General features: G+C 29.9%; 1 protein-coding gene across 3 annotated transcripts in view; it reads left to right on the forward strand.

The window, feature by feature from the left end:
* Positions 1-11648, forward strand: part of LOC107451638 (uncharacterized) — a 152322-nt gene extending 140674 nt beyond the window's left edge. For all 3 annotated transcript variants that reach the window (XM_016067795.4, XM_043045712.2, XM_043045708.2), the window contains one exon: positions 3476-11648. In XM_016067795.4, the coding sequence (XP_015923281.2) occupies positions 3569-8347 (4779 nt within the window). In that variant the 5' untranslated portion in view covers positions 3476-3568 and the 3' untranslated portion in view covers positions 8348-11648. The remainder of the gene's footprint in view (positions 1-3475) is intronic.
* The last annotated feature ends 15781 nt before the right edge of the window (positions 11649-27429 follow it).

Raw genomic sequence — 27429 nt, forward strand, 5'->3', positions numbered from 1 at the left:
TATTGTATATATATATTAGTATTCTGGAAATATATAATTATATAAATAAGCATATAAATAATTCGTATTGCCCGATGTGTATGCTTTTTGATCAATCATGAAATTGTTCATTGTTGTTGACAATAGAAAATCTGTAATACAGCTCAATTTATAGTACCACACGGAAGAATTAAATGTAGGTCTTGCAGAAACGAATTGGCTGAACTTTAAAGCTGTTAAGCATCTTAAATACTTAAAAATTATTCAACAGTTTTCTTAAGGAATTGCATATTTAGTAAGATTATTGTACCTGGATAAAAATTGATGAATATATTTTTATGAACCCAAATAATCCTCTGGAGAAATATTTTTTCTTCAAGTCAGAGAAAATTGAAACCGGAAAGCTTTTTATTCAAAATAAAAATCGTTTTTCTTCAGATTATTTTTACAATTAGCTTGGAATTTCCTGATAAGTTGGTCAAAATTCAACTTCAATTTAAATCTGTTATAATAATTGCAACAATATTATATTATTAGCTAACAAGCGTTATTTTATGGAATGAAACAGCCTTTAAAGAAACAGAGTTAGGCGAAGCTTGTTTTTAAATATTTGCATTTTGTTCAAACAGTTCTAAATTAAGTTCTTTCGCCTTTCAATTTTTGAAAACCGTGAAACGCTATTTCAAGAAAAGATGGTAAATTATTTTTGTATTATATTAAAAGACACCATTTTTTTAATCATAGCAGACAGTTTTAAATAATTTTTCTACTTCATTTTTAAACGAAAGTTACTATTTAAATTTGTAGAAGCTTTCATGGCTAGTTTAAGAAAGGCTTAAAAATTAATTTTCGACTTTGAAGGACTTGAATCATTCCTTAAAAGAATTTTGTGGAGGTAGGTCATTGCTCAGGAGAGTTTTTTGTGTGAAAAATTCTACGATTTTCATGCGTTAAGAGATTTCTGTGTATTTTACTGGAAATTATAGAAAATTGCAAAGTGACTAGATGGAAGCAGGAACAGTTTGGGGGAAAAAATGTCACCTTTTCAAAAACAAAAACAAAATGCTTTAAAAAAAAAGCTTCAACAGAAAAAAAAACTTATCCCTAAATGAATTCAAATAAAAATTGTTTTAAAAGAAAGATTGTAATATCGAACATTTTCATGGATTATGTTTATAGATATATTCACGAACTGTCTAATCAATGGTTCACAGAAAAAAAGTATGGTGAAAACTACTAGAATATTATATAACCCGTTTACCGTATTTCTAGCTCTATGGGAACACAAAAAAGCTGGGTAATTTTTACGAAATCGTATTGGTAATGATTTCATGAAAATTAACAGTAAAATATAATTTTATAATATGTGATAAACTTTGGTAGATTTGGTAAAATTTGATAGTTTCATCATGATAACTTAGAACATGCCATACAAAATTTTTATTCTGTTGAATTTAGTTTTCAGTTTTATATATTTCACTAAATGTTTAGTAATAAGTATTATACTTTTAAAAACTAAAAATTCCGATAAATCATTACCATATGAACTAAAAAATAATAAATGCCTTAAATATCGTATTTGATTTTATTAATCGGAATTAGGTGGTTTTTTTAAACCAGAATTGTCATTTCCCTACAGTACTATAATTTTTTTCTCCTCTGTGAATACATTATGTTCCTTTGATATCTTGTTTATGTTCTTTTCATACTTTTTTAAAAAAAAGTACATATCAAACACATTATTCTCTTTAACTCGCTTTTACACAATTTTGAAGAGTGAAAATGTAATGCAGTTATTTTGCGTTGTAATGTAAAATAAATTTTCAATAGAATTTTTTTCTAGAGTACTAAAATAATGAAACGTTTGTCTTTGTTCAACAGTAGAGTCTATCAAATATTAAAAAATATTGTGACACTTGAAGTATTAATTTTTATTTTGTTCTGAAAGTTAGCTTAGAATGCAGCAAAGAATTATTTTCATTATTTTGATTTTGTGTTAAAAATGCGATTTGGGCATGTTTCCAGTTATATTTCTCAAAATTAAAGATCAATAAAAACTTTTAGCGGTGGATTCGATTCCCCAAGCCAAATGTCTTTGGTATCGCCCTATGAGATTAACAAAATTTTTCTCTCCTAAATTTTGATAACCATTATAATTCATAAAATGAAACTTTTAAATCTAAAAAAATCAACACATTTCAACTTTATTATTGGGAAATAATGGAAAAGAAAGAGCTGAACTATTGTATCAGGAATCGCAGCACTATCACAGGGTATGAATTTAGAAGGACTTCTTTTGCGCTTGCGTTTCTTATTAAATTTATTTCCCTAAATGTATGTATCATTAAGAAGATATTGTTAACAACTGCCATTTCCGAGATGATAATGTATGTAATTAAGGATTAAATTATGATTTTCAATCAAATAGTAGTGGTAGTATTAACTATCTAACTAACTAACTATATATATATATACAGTCAAACCCCATTATAGTGAACACCTCTAGGGGACCGAAATTTCGGTTCACTATAACCGGGAGTTCTCTGTATCCATAATGCAAACAATTTTAACTAATTTTTCCGAACTGCTCCCTTTTATTACACATTATTAAAATAATTGACCATTAAAAAGAAATACAAAAATAATTAAAAATCGATGTGTAGTAACGAAAAATGGGTTAACTTTTATTTCTATTACTCTTCGACTTGCGTACAAAAAATTTAGGGATGAGAAACTGAGACAGACGAAGCAAGCAAGAGAAAATGCTTATGGCTACATTCTTTTCAATAGATGGTTTTAAAAATCGGTATCTGTATTTTATGTAGAAATTTCAAAGTTACCAAAAAATGAAGAAGAAAAATCAGTCGAAGACACAAAAAAGTTCATAATTTCCAATTTTCTCTCCTCTTTTGGTTCACTATATCCACAAAAAATAATGTTATATGTGTATAGTAAGACACGGGAGCGAACATTTCGTTCACTATATCCGAGAATTCACTATAAACCATGTTCACTATAGCGGGGTTCACTATATATATAAATTCATCTTTAATGAATCATTGCAGTTGGTCTTATAATAAACAATAAAAATTTCGGTTTATCAGTCGAACATTACATATAACATAATACCCGAGAATAATGGTTTTATTTTATTTTTGTTCTTTAAAATTTTACTTTTTATCTTATAATAAACCATTTCAGGTTTTCTGTTTATCTTTTAATGAACGGGAAAAAAATTCTTGTCTTATCCATTGAATAGTAGGTGGAGAAAAATCTTTTCAATGTTTTCTGGTATCTTTTTTAATTTATCTATTTATTTCATAATACGCTGTAGTAGTTTGTGTAATAATGAACACTTAAAATTTTAGTCAATCGGTAATATAATGAGCAGGACTTGTATAAAATAACAGTTTTAAATTTTTCTGTTGTCTATTTCATTTTGTCTTTTTATTTTCAAATCATATTGATATTCGTTTTTTTTTTCTTTTCATTTCAGGTTTAAAAATGCACTTCCTTGTTACAAGGACAATGGATGATGCGTACTTGAACTCATAGAAAAAGACGCTATTCACAGAAAAAAAACGCAAAAATGCAACAAGGCTGTTGTGATATGTATGGATTGAGTATGGAGAAGTCGATGGTTATGAGAATGAGTTCCGACCTGATGGAGCCCATTGAGCTTATACACCATGGCTTGTCAAATGAGCGAGCATCTCCCCTCGAGAGCCAGACGTGCTCTGGGGATGAAGATGGTAATAGTAGTGAAAATCAAAACAGAAGCCCTCCTACAAGTTGCGAAAATAGCATAATGGAAGAGTCCAAAACGAAAAAGCGACGCAAGCAAAGCAACCCTTTAAGATATCAGACAACACCGGCGATGCCTTTACTGGAGAGCGAGGATTGCAATACTGTTGAAGAGGAACACAGCGACGAGGCACTCGATTTGCAAACAAGACCCGATGCAAGGCATAGCGAAATCCAAGCTTGTTTATTCCGTTGCCACCATTGCAGCAGTGAGTTTGACAATGAAAACAAGTTACGGGTTCATTTGGAGGAAGAGCATGTTCAGAAAGTCTTGGAAAGACAACTCCAGCAGCAATCCTACAACAAAGCTACCTCAAACAATAACAAAGAAGTAAATAGTAGCGATGCAGCCAAAGAAAATAACTCTCATAAACTAAATGATATTGGATTTCAGCAACTTGTCCCGATTGACCAAACAAGAAACAGTCCTCCAGAAAATTTAATGCAAGAAAACAGAGACTTTAAAAACCCACATTTTCCTTTTCCTCCAATGCCTCCTTTCATTCCATTTTCTCGAAGTGATGATTCGAAACCGGGTAACTTACCTGTTCCACTTTCGATGTTTCCAAATCCAATGGCACCATTCCTATTTCCCGTCATTCCACAAGGACAAACACCTCCAGTATCTAATGGCAATACACATTCCGGACAGAGTGTTAGAATTTTTAATTTAGAAGCCTATTGTGAGCTTTGCAATAAAGAGTTTTGCAACAAATATTTTTTAAAGACTCATAAGGCAAACAAACATGGTATCTATTCTGTTGAATCTATTGTAAGCTCTCCTTATGGAACTCCTTATATGTCTCCCAGTTTAAACAGCCCCATTCCCTTACCCCACTTGCTTCAAACTCAAAATCCAGAACCAATGCAACCACGAACTGGAATGATGAACATAGAATCTTACTGCGAAATCTGCCAGAAGGAATTCTGCAATAAATATTTTCTGAAGAAGCATAGACAAAAAATTCATGGTATTATTGAACCAGGTCAGAGCATTTCTCCCAGTTCGACACCTTCGCACGAAAATAAGAGTAATTCTCCTGTTATGACAACAAGCGCTCTCTCTTTATCAGCTGTAACGAATTTCCCAGAGAAACTTTCAGATGAAAATAGAGAGAACTCAATTTCAAAGATGGAATTTCCTTCGCTTTTTAGTTTGCAACAAAACCATAAGCCACCAACTCCTGTCACCACTTCTTCTGCAGGAATCATATCTAATTCTTCTTCTTCCAATCCGTGTCCTCCAGTTACTTCTGGTAGTATGCCTGTGAGTCTTCACTCGCCTATCCACCACGGATCGTCGGGTGAGAATTCAGTATCTCATGTATTTACTCCAGAGAAACTAAGAGAAATGGGAGTTATCAATGCTGATGCATTTTGTGAGATTTGTTGCAAGGAATTTTGCAACAAGTATTTTTTACGAACCCACAAATTGAATAAGCATGGAATTAACATGCCAGAAATCTCTCCAGGAAAAATACCTTCGGGTCCCTCTAGTCATAACCAAGGCAGCCTGTCAAATGAAAAAGGCGAACTGAATTTCGACGAGAGTCGCATTTCAGAAGAATTACTCCATGATCCTCAATCAAATCTGACATTTGAAGGGCTGACTGGAGAACTGTCATGTGATTTCTGCAACAGACCCTTCTCTAGTCTTTATTTGTTGAAAATGCACAAATTTTACACTCACAACATTCCGTACATAAAAGAGGAAAGCAAATCCAAACCTAATTCTCCCTCGGGTGAACACAACCAGGAAAATAAGGAAAATGAATTTGTTAGACCACACTTACCGATTCCTCTTCCTCCTAATTCATTAATGCCAGATAACATCCCAACATCTTTACAAGAAGATGCAGCTAGTCAAGACTTGCAAAAACTGCAAAGCATGATCAGAGAACTCAACGCTTCAGCTGGTTCTGAGAGTAGCAAAATTTTGTGCAATTTATGCAAATTGGAATTTGATAATAAATATTTCCTTCGTGCGCACATGATGAATGAACATGGTGTTCTTCCCAACGAAGATGGTCATGTATCGGGACACAATAATTCGGATTTTAACCTTCAAACAAAATTATCTGAGGCAACCTCTGACTTCCAAAGATTAAGTTACCCTAATGCTTCATCTACTGTTGACTCTGAGGCATACTGTGAAATTTGTCAGAAAGAATTTTGCAGCAAATATTTTTTGAAAACGCATAAGCAGAACATTCATGGACTTCCAGTGGACATGAGTTCGGCTCCCAAAAAGTCTCTGGCAGATGAAGTGTGTCAAATAAAATCAATCGTTAATAACACTTTGTCCACATCTCTTATCCCTGTTCCTAGTAACTCTGCCACGCCAAATATCAGTAGTATAACTACAGCAGTAAGTTCTACGATTCAGCCAACGATTCCAAATTCGTTTTCCCCCATTAACTCCCATATTCCAGTTATTACTTCTACTAGTGTGGGAGTTCAGCAAAATCCAACCTCTAGTCCCTCAACTATTATTTCTTCTTCATCTTCTTTGCCATCCTCCATTGCTTTATCCACGGCTTTAACTTTATCTTCTTCAATACCTTCTTCAGCCGTAAGTTGCGCACTTACGCCTAGTTCAACACAACCCCTTACAATTCCACCCACGTCTATGATCCACGCATCCAGTGTGGGACATTTACCCAGCAACTTAACGGTTCCTAAAGTTTCGTCGATGCCTAATATCAACCATAGCTTAAATTTAAGTAATTCATGTACGACAACATCTTCAGCCAATATAACAAGTATCTCCCAAATGACAATTCATGCTGCTCACATTCCAAGTTTACATAATCCAAATAGTAACCCATTGTGTTCTCTTGAGAAACCACGTAACTTAACTGGACGTAACTATTGTAATATATGCAACAAGGAATTGTGTAACAAATACTTTATGAAAACACACATGCTTAAAATGCATGGAATTAACCTGGATAGTCAACCACACGAGGCAGCTCGAATCAGCACCATTGGAGGGGTTCAGTGCGACATTTGTCAAAAAGAGCTATGCAGCAAGTATTTCCTCAAAGTTCACAAACAAAATACCCATGGTATTTTTGAAGAGGGGTCACAGGGGAAAGACTTAAGAGACCATCCTTCCTTCCTTGAAAAAGAGCAACCACTACAAGGCTTAGATTTGAGCGATCCCAGTGGTCGATATTTCAGTCACTATCCAGAAATTTGTCCTGTTTGCAATTGCCGATTTAAGAGCATAAAATGGCTGAAAGCTCATATGATAAGTGACCACGGCAATATACTTAAAGAAAACTTTTCCCATAATACCCTTCCAAGTAGTCCTGAAAGTAACAATGGCTCTTTAGACAATAGCTGCTTATGTGTCCTCTGTGGTCAAGGGTTCCAAGACAAAGTCGCTCTTCACGTTCACCTGATCAAGGACCATCACTCGCCATCAGATGAGATAGGAGTTATTGCCAATAACTCAGGGATAAAAACGCCAACGGCAGACTCCTCCTCAACGATGATGGTCCCAGAACAGGCACGAGTCAACGGCACATCTTCGCCGGTGAACGCGACAACACCAAACGGCAACCATTCGAGACCACACCCGAAGCCTCATGGTGGTGGTGGCAGTCGAATCTACCACTGTTCCTTTTGCGTTTACTCCACTCGATGGCTGTCCAATCTTTACGCACATGAGAAAAGGCACACCGGAGTGAACACTGAAGGGGAGAAAAAATTCGTCTGTCGAGTCTGCCATAGGGCGTATCGATACAACCATTCGCTCCAACGTCACTTCTTGAGCCATCGAGCCGCTGGTCTTAATTTGAAAGACATGGCCCAGCCCCTGATCATGACTTCCCACTCATCTCATCATTTGTCTCCCTTAAACAGGCCTTGGAACTCTCATTTTCACAAAAAAGGAAGTGAGTTTAGCCTCCATAACAAAGGTGTTGGCGGAAACCTTGGCCAAACAGGCAACAAAATCAAACGATATCGCTGTAGCAAATGCAGTAAAAAATTCCGTAGCAGGGAGCTGTGCCTAGCTCACATCCACGCTGTCCACAGCGGAGGCAAGCGAACAGGCGGCTCGATGCTCCAGAAGAGCGTCAAGCCGTTTCGATGCCGTTTTTGTGGTTTCCAGACTAGAGTCTGGAACGTTTTGAGAATACATATCAACAGGCAACATCAAAATGACCTCTTTGATTCAACAGAAAAGCAGCAACAGCCACAATTTGATAGTCTCTCCAACGATGATAAACCAGCTTCCACTGAAATATCTTCGGTCACAGAACCACCGGTAGCTTCTTCCCCCTGTTCACCTTCTCCAAGAACAGGAATTCCAGATATTTTTCCTCCTGGAATGCCTCCTCCACCTCCAAATAGCCCCCATCTCCCAATGACTTTTGCCATGCCCCAAAATCCTCCAACTGCTGGTTCCTTCATTATGCAACCGTTTCTGCTTGCTCAGCCGGAATGTGACGGTGTCACCCGGAATGGTACATTTGTGCCATCGCTAGTCTACCTTCCTGTGTGCCAGAAAGTGTCCCAACCCATGACTGTTGCGTTCACGCTAACTCCAGCATGAAGGCGATGCTGGGAAAGATTCAAAAATAAGATACCGTTACAACTTTGCGATCGCTACTCATCGTAACTTAACTTCCTTGTAATATATTTTCTGTGAGAACGAAGTTTAGGTAGCGATGAGTGGTGCGAGCCATTCCAAAAGCCGAAAATCAAAATGTATTGAAAAAAGATATTAAGCCATGGTAGTTGCATTTACGTTTTATTCCTTGTTATTTTAATGAACTTATTATATAGATTTAAAAAAAATAATTACGCAAACAAATTACACCCCAAAATCAAAATGGTTGATAATTTATTGGACAATTTGTTTCACAATGTGTATATGTATTGTAAGTCATATCACTCAAGATTGATCTCCGGTATTATATAGCATGCAGATTTATTTACGAAAAAGTAAAACAAAATGTAGTACTAGACAAAGCCCTATGATATTCCACTCGGCCATTTGGAAAATCAGCTTGGTTGCTTGAAGAAAGAGACTTGCTCAAGTACAATATCCTCTGCTTGTGACTTTTTCCGAATATTCGTCGACTGATTCTGTCAAGCGGTCCTATAGCCCTTGGGGACTAGTAACTCTTTGGTGACTGTCCTTCTTCTTACTCAGGGTCTTTTTAAAAATATAATATAAAGAGAGAACAAAGTACAATGTTACCATAGAGCAAATGGATGATGTCCCCTATGCAACTCAGTCGACGAGTATACTGGTGTGCAATTTTCAGTCATCAAGTTATGCCTGTGAACTGCAAGCAGACGGGTCATTGCAATACGAGGTAAAACAAATAAAAGGTCCGGTGTACTGGTAAGGTGATTTTTATTGCAACAAGTGGGCCTTTGCCTCTCAAAAGAGGGTAAAAAAATAATAAATGTTATTCCGAGCCTGGAGGATTATTTCAGGTTAGTTAAGGTTTACAAAAAAAAATGAGAAACTTTTTCAGTTTGTTTTTCTCTTAGAACGTTTCCCGTTCGAGAGAAAAAAACTTGTCCCAATAATCAATCAAAAAAAAATCATGAGAAGTTTTTTTAAAATTCTTCTCAAATTCATTCAGGGAGAAAGATTTTTAGACACTAAATACAAATGTACGCTTCAAGTCTATTTATTAATAACGAGAAAAATATTATCTTGTATTATTCTTAGCTTAGATGTCATAATGTATGTAGATGTATAACTATTTATTTGTGAGGTAACTGTAAGCAGGTTTTACAAACCAGCTTGGAAGATTTTTTTAAAATTTTATTTTTAATTTATGTCTCGACTGAGAATTTTTTAATTTTGAAATGACATAGCAAGCACATGTTTTGTACGATTGCAGCTATTGTGCAATACCTAACCTAGTCTTTTTATTTTGTTAATGTTAGTATTTTATTTCAAACGTATTTTCTAGTTGTTGAAAGAAACTGAGAATTCGTCAAGGTTATACACATTACTTTTTTTTCCAATCCAGTTTTTTTTAATGTATATTAAAGTATACATACAATGTAATATCAGAATAACATGTATTTGTGTTTATTTTTTGTATTAAGGCTAATATTGTAGCATGTGCCTGTTATGCGTTTCGATTTATCAATTTAATTTAATTTAATTTAATTAAGATGTCTGATGGCCATTAAACTGTTTTTCTAAGCCCACTCAGAAGTTTGTGGGACCATCAATTCTTCTGACCAATGTCCTTTTTTTTTAATTTTGGCATTTTAAAATTTCAAACTTTCTTTAACAGGAGATTTTATAATTTTTGTTTATTTAACTGTCTGAGTGGGGAAAAAAGCATATCCACAATGCTTTTTGATAAAAATCAAAATATGAAGACTATTTTTGTCTTCTTGCACAGAAACTTGAACGGGTAAAAACAAATTAGTATTGTACACTGTTAAATCGTAAATAATGATATACTAATTCTTCGAAATGAATAGTTAGAATGTCGCTTTTTTTCCGTTGTTTTAAGAAAACTGTTGCCTCTATTGTAAATATAAAACTTAGGTGTTCTCCATGTGGCCGCCGCACTTTGCTGTTTTTTGCTAACATCCCTTTTTTTAAAATACGTGATTGAAAAACAGAAATTAGAACCTAACTTCTGCTATTGGCTTAGCGAATCGACCTTTATTTGTGGTTATGATCCTAAAGTCTTAAGACTGGAGGATGCTAATCATGTAAGCAAATCAAACAAATAATAAAAGAACGTACATTTTGTATTGTTTGTTTCCCTTAATAAAATAGATTAAGATGCTAAACAAAACAAAACCCAGTTAAGGAATTTGAAATTAGTCATTTTTTTAGAATATTTTGTATATGTTAATTATTCTGCATATGTAATTATTTTAGCTTTTAGTGCCATTATAAAAATAGGCTTTTTTATTTTTAGTTGTTAGTACAAATAGCACAAGCAAATTATCTTAGCACCTATAAATTACTGTTGCTAATTTATTTTTATGATCTTTTTTTCTATTATTTATTTCAGGTAATGAGTAAATTAAAAGAAATAATAAATGTATTTTTTTTAAAAATAATTATGTTTTTAAAAAAATAGATTTCCTTTTGAAGTATAATGTATTTTTCAATTTTATATTTTATGAAATTATATATTCTGTCGATTTTTGAAAATCAAAGTTAACCTTTCATTTGTACTGTTTCACAGCAGTTATAGTCTATAAATAGTTTTGGACTTTAAAACTATTTTCCGGTGTATAAAATCAAAATATCTTTTAGCTAAATCAAAATATTTTTTATGAATGTGTTAAATTTTAACAGCAATTTATTATGTTTTTAAATATCTTAAAATATTTTTAAGAGAATTTGCCTACTTTTGAAATCATGCTATTCATTTTTAAATATCATGCTTTGTACATATTTAAACTTAATTGTATTGTTATGTTAATATTGTTAAATTGATACTCGGTTACTTTTGAAATCAAAATTTTCAATCACATGTGATGACGTGTTGTACCGACAAGCTTTTATCTTTCATAATTAATTAATTATATTTCATTCATTATTTATTTCTTTATCATTGTTTGTGACTGTTTTAAGTTTTTAATGCATTTGAATGCTTATAAAAAATCAAAATCTTGCATGTTGTAACATATGCTTTTTCATATGATTTGCGAATGCATTGTTTATGTAAATGTGTATTTATGTCATTATTTACTTCTTTTTTTGTTGCATGCTGCTTTGGCATTTGTGCATTATTTTGCTTTTATTATATTTTTTCTTCTGTACAAAATACTCAAAATTTTATTTTGATAATGAATTTCTAGTCTTCGAATTACCAAAGTTGTGAAACAATAAAAACTGTTTTGGTAAAAACAAAGTTGTGCATGTTGCTTTTTTCGTTTGATTAACTTATTTTTTTAGACTAATTGTTTGTAGTTCGGAAAGGTCTTAATGGTCATCAGATGCTAACGCTGTCAATGACTGTTAACTGTCAAGTCCTGTGGTTACTAAATTTTTCACAACATTAAAACACTGTTTGAGCTATTTGTTGATGCTAATATAAATTTGGTATATTACTGTTAATTTAAACATAATTTTTCCTATTTTTTCAATATCATTAATAATTTTAAAATTAAAAGATGTTTAAAATGAAAAAAAAATAAAAATGAACTATAATTTTTTTTAAAGTAAATTTTACTGTTTATTTGACAAATTTTTTAGTATTTTATTCAGTTTATACATAAAATGTTTACGCATTTTGGTTTATAAATAATTATTAGTATAATGCTTTTCCAAATTTTCCATTAATCATTTTCAATTATTATTGCCCTTATAAAAAAGAATCATATTTTTAGCTTTACTTTGCATTAATCAGATTAAAAAATTCATTTCTGATTTTTAAACAAAAATATTTAATTATTTAGACCTTATAAGTAAGAAGAAGAAAAAATTTCTAGACTTAATTTAAATCTAAATTATAAGATGTTCTTCATTTTTAAATGAATTTTTTTTTCAAAACAATAATTATTTATTTAATGTTTTTATTCAATACGCAATAGTTAGTCAGAATTTTTTCTTTTTGAACATTTACATATTTTTAACTAAAGCGTTTAATGTCCACTTTTTGTCATAGTGTCTAACCTCATTAAGTTTAGGTTTGTTTTTAGTACAAATAGAAATATTTCTTCATATTTAAAATTATTGTAATATTTTAACTAGTTTTAATTTGATGACGTTTTAACTTGTATATTTACATTCCTGACTCAGAAATACACATTTTACGAGAAAAATATACCATATTTATTGTTATATAATTATATTTTCTTAACATTTTTATTTCTATCTAACGAGGAAAACGGTAAGTACATAAAAGCATTTTATTCTATTTTATATTGTATTTATAAAATACTCAATTTTGGCTACAAGTATTTTTCATGATTTCTTTATTTTCATTTAAAAAATATTTGTTTGTAACCAAAGTAAAGAAAAACAAACAGTTTCATGTTAAATGTTTAGGAATACGTTAAAATGATATATTTCTTTAAATTTTATCTACACCTTCATACAGTAAATATTATGTGCATTTCACATTTTATTTAAATTGTAATAATAATTAGGAAGTGAGATTTCGTATTTAATAATTAATATTCTTATTATTTTTATTCCGAATATTTAAAAATCGCAAATGCTAGATCTTTCCTAATTTTTAATGTATGATAAAAAATTATTCATAGGGGAAAGCTATTACGCTATTTTAAAAATTGAGATTAGAACAAAACTATTAATATGAAGTTTCTTATTATTATATTTGATGTACATGTAATCGGTGTAAATTGTGAAAGATCTGGTTAATTTGTAAAAATTTAAAGCACCGGAGTGTAAAAAAATAATATTAACAAATCTGCGAAGTCTTAAAAAGTTGTCTTAAAATGAAATGGTACCAATAATAGCGTATAAGCTGCGTAATTTCTAATTGTTATTGTCTTCGGACATGTTTATTTATGTGCAGTTTTATGACAATAAGAATAAATAAAATATAACCAAGTATTCAATTGCGTTTAAGTAAAAATAATACCCTTCAATGATGATTGAAATTCAACAAATTGTTTCAACCACCATCTATCCGTATTACAGCTAAAAGAAGGCTTCTGTTTTCTCACAAGCACTCTTTACACAACCTTCACAGGCGTTTTAATTAATATTTTCGTTGAGTCTACCATCTCTTTCGACTACAATGGGGGTGGGTATCATATTTTTAAGAACTATCACATATTATTCACTTTTCCAAGTCAAAGTAAAAAAAAAAAAGTTTTCATTCTATAGTAAATGTTCAGGAAATATCATCAAAAGATAAATTTTCAGAAATTTTAACTTCAACTCATATTTTAGTTTCTTTATTTCATAAACGTTTCGGAATATTCAAACAGGAGCTAAATTTAAACCAATGGTTTCACTATAAAAACGTTTACTAGATTATGTTAATGGTCTTATTTTCATCCATGTATGAAATGTACCTGTAAATGACCTTCGATGACATCACATTGCTTAAACCTTATATTAATGTTTCTTTATCGCTTGTTTTTAGACTTTACCATCGCAACGCAAGTTAAACATAAGCCTTAACTTTTTGCAGAAATGAACATTTTGACACATATTATATAGCACTGCCTCAGTAAGAAATTAATCTAGGTAATTTGAATTCTTATGGTCAACCATATCAGTTTTTCAAAAATCGAAATAATCTAATTAGTTTCCTATCAAATTAAAAAACCTACTTAATTTGTTCCTCAATTTTTTTTTAAAAATTCACATGTTTTAGAAAACCAATTTTTACGATGTTTCCACTTTAATATTTTTTCGGTATAAATAATTATTCTTTTTAATTTTGCTATCCATTTTTCTGTTTACATTACAAAAATAAACTGCGTAATGATTTGCTTTTAAATAACAAATAAAATAATTCACCAATAAATTTGGAATAGTTCAGAATCCATTAGTAGTTTTAGTTGATGCTTATTAGAATGAAATAGCTCATGACTGCTATATATTTGAAAATTGTAAAACTTGAAATTTCAATAGTTTGGGGAAATATTGGCATTCAATCAATAATTTTAGAATTTTTAATATTTGATTTTGTTACCTCCTTATTAAAACCTGAGTACTAATAGAATGGTTATGGTAAATTTGAACTCACAATGGATTCAATATATTATTTTAAGTTAGCTGCTCAAAGTAGAAAATACATTGTTTTTAAGCTTACTTATTAAAACCAAACTACTCATACAATTAAATGTGATATGTAAAATATGGGTGTATAATCATTGTAATGGATTCAAGTAGAAGAAATATTTTAAGTAGGTCGCACACAAAGAGTTTTTTTTTTATTATTATTACCATCCGTAAAATTGTTTAAAATTTTATTATTTATCAATTCTTAAACTGTGTTTTAACTTATTAACTTGAGTTATTTCATTGATATTTGTCTCTAGTTTTATATCAGTAATAAAAACGAATTATAAAATTTTCCATCAGTTGAAAAAATTTAAAAGTGACTTAAATTTCATATAAATGAAACCAATTAGTTACGTTTAATTTAAACGAATCCAAAATTTATAATGGATTTGTAATAACTGTACTAAAAATATAATAACCTTCCTTCTATTCTTTTAAAAAAGTGAAAATTTCGTTTTATCCGTGCTTATGTTTTTATTAATCTAACTCAGAAGTACAATCTAAAGCAGACGATTTTTTCCCCTTAATTGGAACTAAAAGCCAATGAAAGAAAAAACGACGAAATTAAAGATTTAAACTATCTCGTTCGTAAAACTTAACTGAACAATTGCCTAACGCTTTTTTATTATTATTATTTTTTATTAAAATGAAATAATTGATTGCATATCCTCTTGACATATGGAGTAATTCCTCCTCCTTCTCGAATAAGCATCTGAGTCCACTCCGAATCCAAACTACATCTCTGACACAAGAGGATGCTTGGGAAAAGGCATTTCAGAACATTCTTTTAACTGGTGTTCCGGTCACGTGCGACAAGGGGAATCTTTTCTCCCTCCCCCTTGTGATGGTCAAGTGCTTTTAATGCTCCCTAGTTCGCTCTTTGGCAAAGATGATCCATAGAAAAAAGAAGAAATCGCTTTCTGCGTTTGAAAAACCTGCTGTGGTAGTCGTTGTGGAGAGAATTTTTGTTCTCTCACGAACTATGGCAGATGAAAAACATCTTTTATTCTGTATGTATATAAAGAATTATTATATATGGATTAAGAAATAAGAACTTGCCCCATCGTTGATTAAACTTTACAAGATTTTGTTTTTAAAATCTCATTGAGCTGAACTTAATTAAAGACATATTTATCTAAAGTAAAAGTAAATAAATAATTCAGTATCAGAAAATAGGATTAATATGCTAAATACTGCACTTATTCCAATAATATTTACTTTAATATATCAACTTAGCTTTGTCACTTATAAATGCCCAAAAATAAGTAAATGAATCGTATTAATCAAATTTCCAGACCATAAGATTTTTTTCATATGGTCTGGATATATATATATATATATATTTGTTGGAACTGGATAACTTAAAGGGAGATAAATAGTTTATATAACAAAAATCACCTTAAGATTTTTCTGGGAAATTTTCAGATTTATTTAAACAGAATTGCCATGCACTTTTTTTCTATTTATTTCATTTAAAATAGTTTAGGTATATGCATTTAAATCAATACAATATTATTATTAAATCTTGCCTATTAAAGAGCAGCGAATTTGAATTTATCACAAAATTGTGCTTAAAGTTTTCTTATTCTTTTACTTAGACTTTAATTATTATTCTTACAAATTTGATTTTTATTTACATTATAACACAAAATTTTAAATTGATGATATCGCGATAAAAGATTTTCATTTTTTCAGCCTAAAATACTTTTTAAATTGAAATATTTTAAAATTTATCGCATCTAATTTCGTCACAGTTTAGAATTGAAACAGCCGAAGTCATCTGAAATTTTTTTCTGTTTTAAATAATCATAAGATATTCTCATTTTTGCCGTCAGTTATAACATGTTTTTTCTCTCACTTCACATATCAGTTATTACTTTTGAAAAAAGAACTAAAAAATTTCGCTTTTTTAAATTTTGCGATCGCATTTGCGTCTTAGGTTTAGAAGCTATTTACGTGATTGAGTAGAATCGGTGATAAATATCTTTTAAAGATCCTTATATTTCGCATTATTTTTCTGCTTTTCTGCAAGGAACATTTTTTTTAAACAATCAGTTATATTTATCATAAAATATAGCCTTTGTCCCTTAACATTTTATGCAGACGAATCATCCAGAATAATCTGGACCATAATATAAAACAGTTATGTGCTTATGACGCATTGACTGGGGCGCTGTAAAATAATGGGCCACCCCAGCACCGTTACCGGGGACAAGACAAAAACCGGACGTTATTTATGACCTTGCTCGCACCCAATTCGTCATCACGGACATACATGGAAGAGCCGGACTGCCAGGACAGTGATTGGGTCCGGGAGACCATCCTTTAATTTTCTCTTCGTCTTTATCATTCTTTTGCGCTGGGAACCTTTTTCTTCTTTCCGCCGAACGTTTCCACTTCTGTGGGCTTAAAGGAGTTTTGCTTCCGAATCCATGTCCACCCTACACCCACGCGTTCATGCACCCCCTTTCTCCTACCCTTTCGTTATCTTTTCTTGCCAAGGGATAATAGTCGGGGGAACACCTTTTGATGATGGGGGGGGAAGAGACCTAAGACACCCGATCATATTTCAGTTTGGATGACGCCTCCAGATTGGAAGGCGGCTTTAGCACTCTACCGAATGGCTTTGGACAGTGTCCTGATTAACAGGGGCACGTGTCTAAAAAATGATGGCCTGCCTGAAGCCCAAGATGGCCAACAACTTAGATGGATCGGGGAAAAAAAGCGGAAAAATCTGGGAGGTGGGATTGTCTCCGGAATAGCATTAATTTACTTCTTAGAAATTAACCCCTTTGGCTCAAATATGTTTGAGGAATGATTTTGTTTCAGTTGTTATGTTCGATACTTTATCAAGCGACGGAATTACTCTTGATGAAATAGAGTGAACGCCAAGATACGTTTCCCCCCCCCCAAAAAATACTCTTTTTTTTATAATCTCAGTAACTATCAAAAAATTCATTTCTTAAAAAAGACTTTTTTTTTTGTTGTTGTTAGTAAGTGCGAAATATTCAATTTTAGTCTCACAGTAACGACAGTAGAAAAAATTACAATCTGTTTAATCTTTAATAATATACAAGCAATTATGCACTTATTTGTTTTTAATGCATCTTATTGTAATAAAGTAATTATTTTTACAAATATATTCTTCAAAATCGGCAAGTGTATTTTAAATTTTAAAACTTTATTAACTTTACTTATTTTAGCAACAATCAAACGATGCAATATAACTCACTGTTCCTGCATAAAATACTAACTAAAATTCTAACGAAATACTTAGCTATTTTCGTAATAAAATTGAATTTTTTCTAAAATAATAATAAAGAACTTCACCAAAAATATCTTAGAATGATAAATTATAAGATTTTATTTACTAACTTTTCCATTACGACTACATTTCCGTTCGAATTCGGTGCAATTTTAATCTCTTACCCTCTTTGCTCGCAAGAAAAATTTCAGAAAGCTTGTTTACTTTCAATGTAAACTATATACTTTTATATTATTCAAGAGACGTGCATGGATACTTCGCCTCACGGTTGAAGAAAAAATATCCTCATAGATATGCATTTTTTCAAAAGCACAAGTGGATATTTTAACACTTGTAAATGTTTTAAAGTCTTAATTTTCTTTCAATACAAATAGTGAGCAAGGCAAAAGTTGCTGTAATTATGCGTATAGTATGGGTGCACTTAGAAAAACTCCGTATTACAAAACGAGCCCATAATTGAATATTTTTGTGAAAACATGCAACTGTATCATTGAAATTCTTTTTAAGAATTGAAAAAAAAATTGAATATATAAATAAAATGCATTATTTAAATTAAATTATTGAAGTAAATTGCAAAATAATAAATCCCTTTTTCGTACTTAGAATACTTATCATCTAGAAATAGTGGGTTTGTTGATTTATTGGTCGCTGCCCCTGAAGATATGTTAGACCCCATCAACCCAACAGCTTGACAGAAGAGTAAAGGTTGTACATTAAGCTAATGGCTGCGCAGATTCGTCATTTTTTCTATATCTTCTTAAGTAAGGTAGAAAATATGTCCCTATTACATCTTCTGGACATCCGTAGCGTCCGTTTTTCGATATGCTTTCAAACAATGTAGAGAAATTTTCCCTCTTACATCTTTTGGATACCACATTTGATCCGCATTCCCCATCACTGAATTTATCTCCTATTCTTTTTTTTCAAAAATATTAATCTATTGCACGTTTCACGTTTCTATTTATTAAGGGTATTATAATTGCTGCATTTACGCGATTACTATTTAAATGTATATTTTTTATGCTTTTCTTTTCTCTTAGTTAAAAATTTCCTTCTGTTGCTTTTGCACGTGGTTATTTGCAATTTATGAGATTTTTCTACCAAAATTTATATTTTTTTGATCCTCTGTTAATTCAGGCGAGCATCCTGCTTTAGTTTAAACAAAACGCTAATAATTCTAAAGTTCAATTTAAATAGAAAGATAACCGTTGATTAACATGAAAATCTCTTATAGTGCTAATCTATTTTTTAGTCGATCTAATTTTAAAGCATTTATTTTATTTTATTTCGGTAAGTTTGTTTTCAGCTTTTCTTCCTTCTTTTTAAACTCGTTTACAATAACGTTATTTTTGGTTTTTTCAAGACATCAACCAATTATAAAGAGTAATTTTTATCTTAGAATGATTTTCTTACTTTGAAATGTCTCTCGTATGGGAGTGCTTCCTGAAGAGACTTTAAAGTTTTAAATTATTTATTTTAAATTTATATATTTTATTCAGATTAATCTTGCTTGACAACAAAAATATTAAATGGTACTGTCAGCTAATAAAAGTTTAGTTTTCCACGTGCTCTCCATTAAAATAGTTTCGTGTGCGCTCCATGCTTCCCTCTAAGACATGTTTTTCTATCCCCATGATTTGTAACAAAATCATAAATAAACTTAAATCTGTATTACTCCCCTTAATTTTTTTTTCGAAAAAAATATTCTAGGAATATCCAATATATTTGGCATTGATCAACTCATATTTCATGAAAAAAACCAATAAAATGACATCAGTATTAGGAGGTCATCTGAAATTGTTAAGTTCAACAGCCTTCATAAACTGTTTTCATGACATTTTTACAGAATGAAGCTCTATTTTTTATTACATTCTTTACTGGGTATCGTGAACGTGCTTCAAGCAAATATAGATTATCTTGAAATAATTTTTTTTTAATAATCAAATAGAGCTGTGTTGATTTTTTTCAAAAAAGAATTTTATTTATTTATTAATACTTTTTGGGGAACCAGTTTTCAACAAAGGCATTATTTAATTATTAAAAAATTAATAATAACTCCTCTTAGTTTAAATTTAATGGTTTTTAATGTATGTAAAAATTTAATAAACTATTGTGAGTGTGACTGCGCGATACTTTTAGTAAAATCTAAAAATAAATTTTGTTCTCTATCGAAGTAAAATATTGACATTCTTTTTGAAAAATTATAGTTAATATGGTTCATAAATTGAGAAATAAAATAATATAGTTCATAAATTGAGAAAGTTTTTGCACTGTGGCAGCCTATTTAAATGTTAAAATATGTATAGCAGAAAAATATATGTAGCAAAAACATGTACATAGCAAAAAAATATATATCAACTACTTTTATTTTACTTTTATTTATTAATGATTCAAAATTGTATAAGATATAGCACCCACGTGTTTTGAAGGTTTAACTTTTAACATAAACTAGAATCATTTATAACCATGGAAAACTGTTTCAAAAACTAACAAAAATCTTATGAGTGTGATTTTTTTAATCAGCTTGCCATTTAAATAAAGACAAACCGTTTTCTTTAACAAATATGTTTAAATATTTAAATATTATCCAAATTAATAATAATATAATCATAAAATATACTTATAATATAAATATAAGTATTAATCATTAAAATAAGAGTTTATTATTTATCGAGTTTACTTATTTGTTTAACCTCTCACGTTAATATACATTCCTTTCTTAATACAGGTCCTGTTTTTCTTTTAATTGAGTATTGGTACAATACGTAACTCAGTATACAAATAGCATTTATTACAACAATTCTTTAGTGCTTATATCGGAATACATTTTCAAGCATTGCATCAATTAATTAGGTACCACCATTGGACAGGTATCGACCTGCGTCAAATTTCTACCGTCTTTCTTTAACATCGAAATCTCGTCTCTTAGGTCAGGGGTTGAATTTTGTGGGCAGTAACTTTCCAATCGAAAAGGTGTTGCCAAAAATAAATAAGAAAAGAATCAGAAAAAGAATCTATAAGTAACAAATCGATTGCATAGGAGGTATATCGGATTCTTCATAATCTTGCCTCCAGCTCTAACCTCCCATCTCTTCTCAATCCTGATATTATTATTAGGAGTATTAGTATTTGGAAGGCAAAGGCAGGCCTCATCAATACACAGCCTGGATGCACTTGTCCACTTAACAGGATTCGGCCTTTTCTGCATTGATTTGGAAACGAAAGGAGTTCTGCATTGAGCTTTTTCATTGATGTTCCTTTTTTTTTCTCACTCTCTTGAGATTTTTTTTTCTTTTCTTTTCTGGTTTGATATCATAGTCACTATACGCTTATTTTTATTTAGTTTCATTTGGAATTTATTCTTTGAGAAATTATGAAAAAAAAATTTTTTTTTAATTTAACTCTGAAGCACAATGAAACGAAATCAAATTCCGTTACGTTCATCTTATAAATTTTCCTTAATGATCAATTTGAAAAAAATTTTTTATCGATGCTCATCATATAAATTTTAATTCATAATCTGTTTGAAAATTTTATTGATGTTTTTATTATAAATTTATATTAAGGATTAATTGATATGATGATTAACATCAATTAATCAACAATTTTTTATCTTTTTTTATCATAAATTAATCGGAAATTAAAAATATTTCAAACGTAATTTTTTGTTTTCAAAGCAGAAAGTCAAAGAATTGAAATACAACTCTTAGTTCATCTTATAAATTTTCCTTAATGATCAATTTGAAAAAATTTTTATCGATGCTCATCATATAAATTTTAATTCATAATCTGTTTGAAAATTTTATTGATGTTTGTATTATAAATTGATATTAAGGATTAATTGATATGATGATTAACATCAATTAATCAACAATTTTTATCCTTTTTTATCATAAATTAATCAGAAATTAAAAATATTTCAAACGTAATTTTTTTTGTTTTCAAAGCAGAAAGTCAAAGAATTGAAATATAACTAATAACAACTCTCCATCCTAAAAACTTTTTTTTGCACTTTTTCTCAAAATGTATGAAAACTGAAAACAAAAACTCTAACTTCTATTCACAAATGAAACAAGAAGTGAGGGACTTTTAATTTAAAGCCGGAAACGGATGTTTACTATGTTTCAACCTTTCTATATAAACTCGTTAAAATGGCGTGTTTAACTTCCGCCCAATTTTAACATCGAAAAAGAGTTAATTCTAATGAAGTCAAAAGGTAAACGCCCTTTTTTGTCTATCTTATCATACTAATTTTTATCCGAAAATGACTGCTAACAAACGGGTAATAATTATAAGAATAAACTTTCCTTTTTTTTAAATAAAATAAATAGAATTTTCGAGAACTTTGATAATATATCGAATTATGTTTAATACTCCATGTTTGAATTTCAAGTAAAAACACATATAAATATTTTTAAGAATTAATTTTATTTTAACTTAAAAATGCAAATTTCAATAAATGTCTCAGTAGAAATTGTTTAAATTGCAATGAATTACATCACGGTTAGCACAATAAATGTAAGCCATTAATTTCTCTGCTATTGTTTCAAATCCATCGCTGTCATTTTATCCTGCTGAACTTAATGAATTAAATAAGAAATATGGAACCACGTAAATGCCCCTCCCCATTCCTCTGTTACTGTCTAAATATCATCTCTACCACTTTACAAGATATTTATAAAAAAGTTTATTTACCTTTAAAATTGTTTTTAATTCATTTTTACCACCATTAATTTTAAAGTGATAAAAAACCATATATATTTTATAATAATTATAAAGTAGGTAAAAAAATATCAAAATTTATGCTTATAAATGCATTGTTCTACAAATTGCTATTTATTTTTTGATCGAGATTATCCTTTTAAAGAAGTCCAGTAATACAACTCTCATGTCTATTTAATATTATAAATACAAAATAGATGTATAAACATTATTAATATGATTCAAGAATATTTTTACTGTTTATTCACTATTATAATCATTTACTTACTTTAACGAAGCAAAAAATTAAAAAAAATTATATTCACAAATACGTGACTAAGAGTTTCTCAAAACTAGGAAATACACTACACTCCTAATGTAAACTATTTTGTTTTAATACTTCTCCCATCAAACATGATAGAATCTTAATCGTGAAAACTGGTTTTTAATTGCTTTTTTATTATTCCTTTATAAGCATATCATTGCAATACAGGATAAAATAATCAATGAGTATATCGATTAAAATAAGTTCTAAGCTCAGTAAATTTCATATCTTTCACTGAAAATATAAATGTTTAATAATGTACAGCGATTTTAAATTGTATGATGGGGATGAACATTATGAATTCAAAAATAGTGATGAAGATGCTTGAGAGGGATCATGGAAACGATGAAGAAAGTGTGAAAAGAGAGCGGATAGATCTTTGAAGCTTATCTAAACAGATAAAAAGACACTCTCTGACAGCGTGACAGGCACCATTTGCCACCATTAGAAGGGCCGGAGCCCCCTCCTGTCAGGACCAATTTCACGCAGCCGGATTTCTTAGGACCGGAGTCCGGTTGCTCCCCGGAGGCAACTGGCTGCTGGTTTCCGCTAAGGAAATTCTTCCTTCTCTTAGCTGCTTAATTACTAAGCATCCTTGTTACTGATCCCAATTCTTCCTCATCGCTATTCTTCCATTGTATAGACACGGTGTGACATTTTCCTCTTCTCTTTTTCCTCTCAGGTTAAAATGGAGATGCTGCTGGTGTCGTCAAGTGAGGAAAATTATGCTCTTTAGGTCTCTTCTCCCATTTCTAACCAATGAAATTTGATAACCATCCGTTTAAAATGTTATTACATTATGTTTTAGTATGATATAAGTACAATTAAGGCATTTCGAAATTGCGAATAAACATTAGTAGTTGATTAATTAAGATTCGTTATTGTATAATGTTTAATACTAATTTTAATTAAAATAGTTAAGTCTGAAAATAAATAAATATTATTCTAAAATTCTGATACTGCATTAAAAGCGAAATCATATTTGTTAAATCATATATGATAGTTTTTGAACTCGTTAACTTAGATTAAATTTTGTTTCCTTAAGGAAAAGTTTTTTAATCTCAATTTTGAAAATGCAAGATTGAAATAATTTTTTCTTCTTCTTACTAAAATAAAATGGCGAAATCTTTATGAGCCTTAAACTTTCAAATAATATTAAGGCTTCAATGTTTTTAATATTGATGAAAACTATACTTTTAATTTTTTGCTTTATAAAATATAAAACATAAGCATACTTACGTTTTCTTTTTCCGTTAATTAAATGTTGACTAGGTTAAAACTTTTTTTTATTATTAATATTATTATTATTTAATATTTTTATTCCCTTCTAAAATCACATTAAGAATGATAAAGACTAAGCAAAAAGTATATTTAACTTAGCATTTGGCGAAAGTATATACATTAAAATATCAATATAAATAAAATACGCACCCAAAATTTTTAATGCCAACACATAATGACATCCTTTCTTGATGCAATCAGTGCAGATAAAAAAGCTTCTTTTTTTCCTCATAGTGAGGATTAAAAAAAAAATCTCTAAAATTTTGATGAGAAAATTTGAATAAAAAACTGTCATTTATACTTATGATTTTCAGAATCTTAAACTCTAGATAAAATAAAAAAAAATAGTTTTTCAAGAGGGACTAAAGTTGATTACTAGAGGAGTTTTTAAAGAGCTTTACGAGAGGGGGGAATGAGTAAAATAAAAGCCATGGAATTTAGTGAATGCAAAAGCTGACAAAGCCAATAAATTTCACATAAAGCCTATTGTTCGAATGAGGGAAAAAAATTCCAGTCGTAATGAAAAGAGACTGGGCATACGGATGATAAAAAAGAAACTCCAATGGCCACTCATTGGCCATTGGAGTGACCATAAGAATAGCCATATATAAAAAGATAGATTCGAAGGGATGGTCTGGTGTAAAAAAAAAGGTGTCCAATAGCGCGCAGAGTCAGCTTATGGAACATTTGTTAGCCCTCTGGATACAAATTCAATTCCCCTCCTAGCTGACAACGTATTCCTTATTCTCAATGGGCAAACCTATACTGGATATATAAATAGGAGAGAATGGAGGATTGATGGCATATATGTATATCGATTTTTGTCTGTTGTATATTTCTGCAGACAGCAACTTTTGAGTTTGTTTTGGCTTTTGTCAATATTAATGTTTACTCTTTTGACATGCTTGTTTTGATCATGTCGTTACAGCTATATTATTAGATAGTTTGTCATAAACATATTTAACACGAGTTGTACATGCTTTGCTCTTATAAATCGCTCGAAATTCAGAATACATTTACGCCACGTGGACATTTTATTTTAATTTACATTTAAAACCAGTTTTCAGTTCATCGTCAAAATATTTTAATCACAAGTGTTATTTTCCCCCCTTGAAATAATCTAGTTGGAACTTAGAGGCTCGTTAATTTCTGTATAATTCCGGGTCGAGGTATTACTGGTGATTTTAAGATAGGTGCATGCTATTGAATGTACATTAAAACGACAAAATGAAAGCTGAGTTTCAACATTTTAAGATTAAGTTTCATTTACTTCTTAATAAAAATTATGATACAGCAAAGAGATATAATGAAGAATAAAAAGAATAGATATATAATGATAATTTTAAAGGCACTTTTGCTAACCATTGCAGTTAATTATTTTTTCATTACCTTATAACATGTTAACTACGAGAAGAGTAAACACTAAAAAATTGTTTTACGTTATAGGTGTTGGTATAGTTTCCTACATAAATTTTTGTTAAAAATTAAAATGGTTATTAATTTCAAATATGTTTTTTCTTTTTTCCCTAAAACTAAAATGTTTCTCGTAAAAAATTGCAAAATAGCTCCCTTTGATGTTTTATTTTTTAAAATAAATTTTTTAAAATACCCTTAAGGATTCATATTTTACGTTTAATTCTATTAGTACCGATTTCTATTGTAGGTAAGAACTAAAAGGTGTCCCATGTGCTTCGAAACAATTTATTTCAGACACTTCCAGTAGAATCAAAATATTTATTACTATTACCAAAAAGTATTGCCGCAATTTGTTAGCTTAATACACTCTCATTTTATTCAACTTCACGTTCTACAAAGAATTAACTGAATCTATCTATCTATCTATCTATATATATATATNATATATATATATATATATATATATATATATATATATATATATATATATATATATATATATAGGTATTTTTAATGGAAAGGTTTATGACTTTTTCTTTTGATTATTTAGAACTTAATAATCACTCATTAATAAGAATACTCGCTTAAAGTAGGATAGATTTTTTTTATTTATTTATTTTTCGTAGACTTTGGAGTAATAATTGATATAATTTTAATAATTTTCGCAACTATTTAATGATAAATAATTTTCACTTTTCAGTTTTACTTTGCATGAAATATCGAGATTGCAATTTTTGTCTTCTCAAATTAATTGCTCATTATTTATCCAATCTTTTAAAAATTAGATTAACTTTTAATTAAATAATACCTTTTAAAGGATTAATAATTTTTAAATCAGTAATAAGTTTTAGATAACGATCAACTTTTAAACATCTGGAATATATCTGTCTTAGAGTTGTGAATTTTCAGGTCGTTTAGTAAATTCAGTGAAACATCTCTTAGAATTTGAGTATAAAACTACTAAAACAATCTTTAAATAGCAATCATTTTGATAGCATGAACAACTCTGAGATATTCGAAATATAATTGAATGTACCTGAAATCAAAAGAAAATTACAAATTTATTGTATTTATTTCGTAAAAGGTCTACCTAAAAGTTTGAACTCACTATTCGATACTTTTTTTTCGTCAATCTTTCCTTCTTTTTTTTTCACAATGCCCAATCGAAGCTTATATAATTACGTTTTGAGCAGTGTTATTGATTTCTGATATATAAGGGGCGAGAAACGTTCATAATTGTTTTGGAAAGAAGATAGAGATTCGATTAGCGTCTGTTTGACGGTTTTTCGTTCCTCTATTTTCTTGATATTATTACTTGTAGTTTGGCAAAGTTTGGATTAAAGTTGCCTTTTCTTGGCGGCGGAAATTATAAGAAATTGAAAGGAAGATATATAAAAGTGAAATGATTTACCCGGTTATTAATTTCTAGTTTTATCTTTTTTTGTTAGAATTCAACCAAAAGCAATGACATTAGTTTGATTTAAGCTGCTCTTTTAAGACAGCAAAATATGGAATAATTAAGTACACCAAAGAACAAAATGGTTTTTTAATATATTTTTATTTTATAGGATAAACTATTTTGATTTTTTACCATATTAGTTATTTGGTTGGCTATTTTTGGAATGACATAATCTGTTACAAAATTTAGCAATTACTCAAACAAAAAGATTTCTTTGTTTGCAAAATTATGCTATTCTTACATAATAAAATATGCTTAATAAACTTATTGAAAAACTCAAAGATTAGTATGAATAAATGTAATATAATTTTATTTTATCTTTAAAATATAACATAATCCTAATCGATTGCAAAATCATAGAATTATGCGAATACATGCGTATTACAATTTTATTTTATCTATAAAATATTGCATAACCATGTATTATTTTGTGTTTAGAAACTAATCTACAATTTAATTAGTCAGTAAACTATCTGTAA

Source organism: Parasteatoda tepidariorum, chromosome 7 (genome assembly GCF_043381705.1).
Source record: "Parasteatoda tepidariorum isolate YZ-2023 chromosome 7, CAS_Ptep_4.0, whole genome shotgun sequence".
Classification (NCBI taxonomy): Eukaryota; Metazoa; Arthropoda; class Arachnida; order Araneae; family Theridiidae; genus Parasteatoda; species Parasteatoda tepidariorum.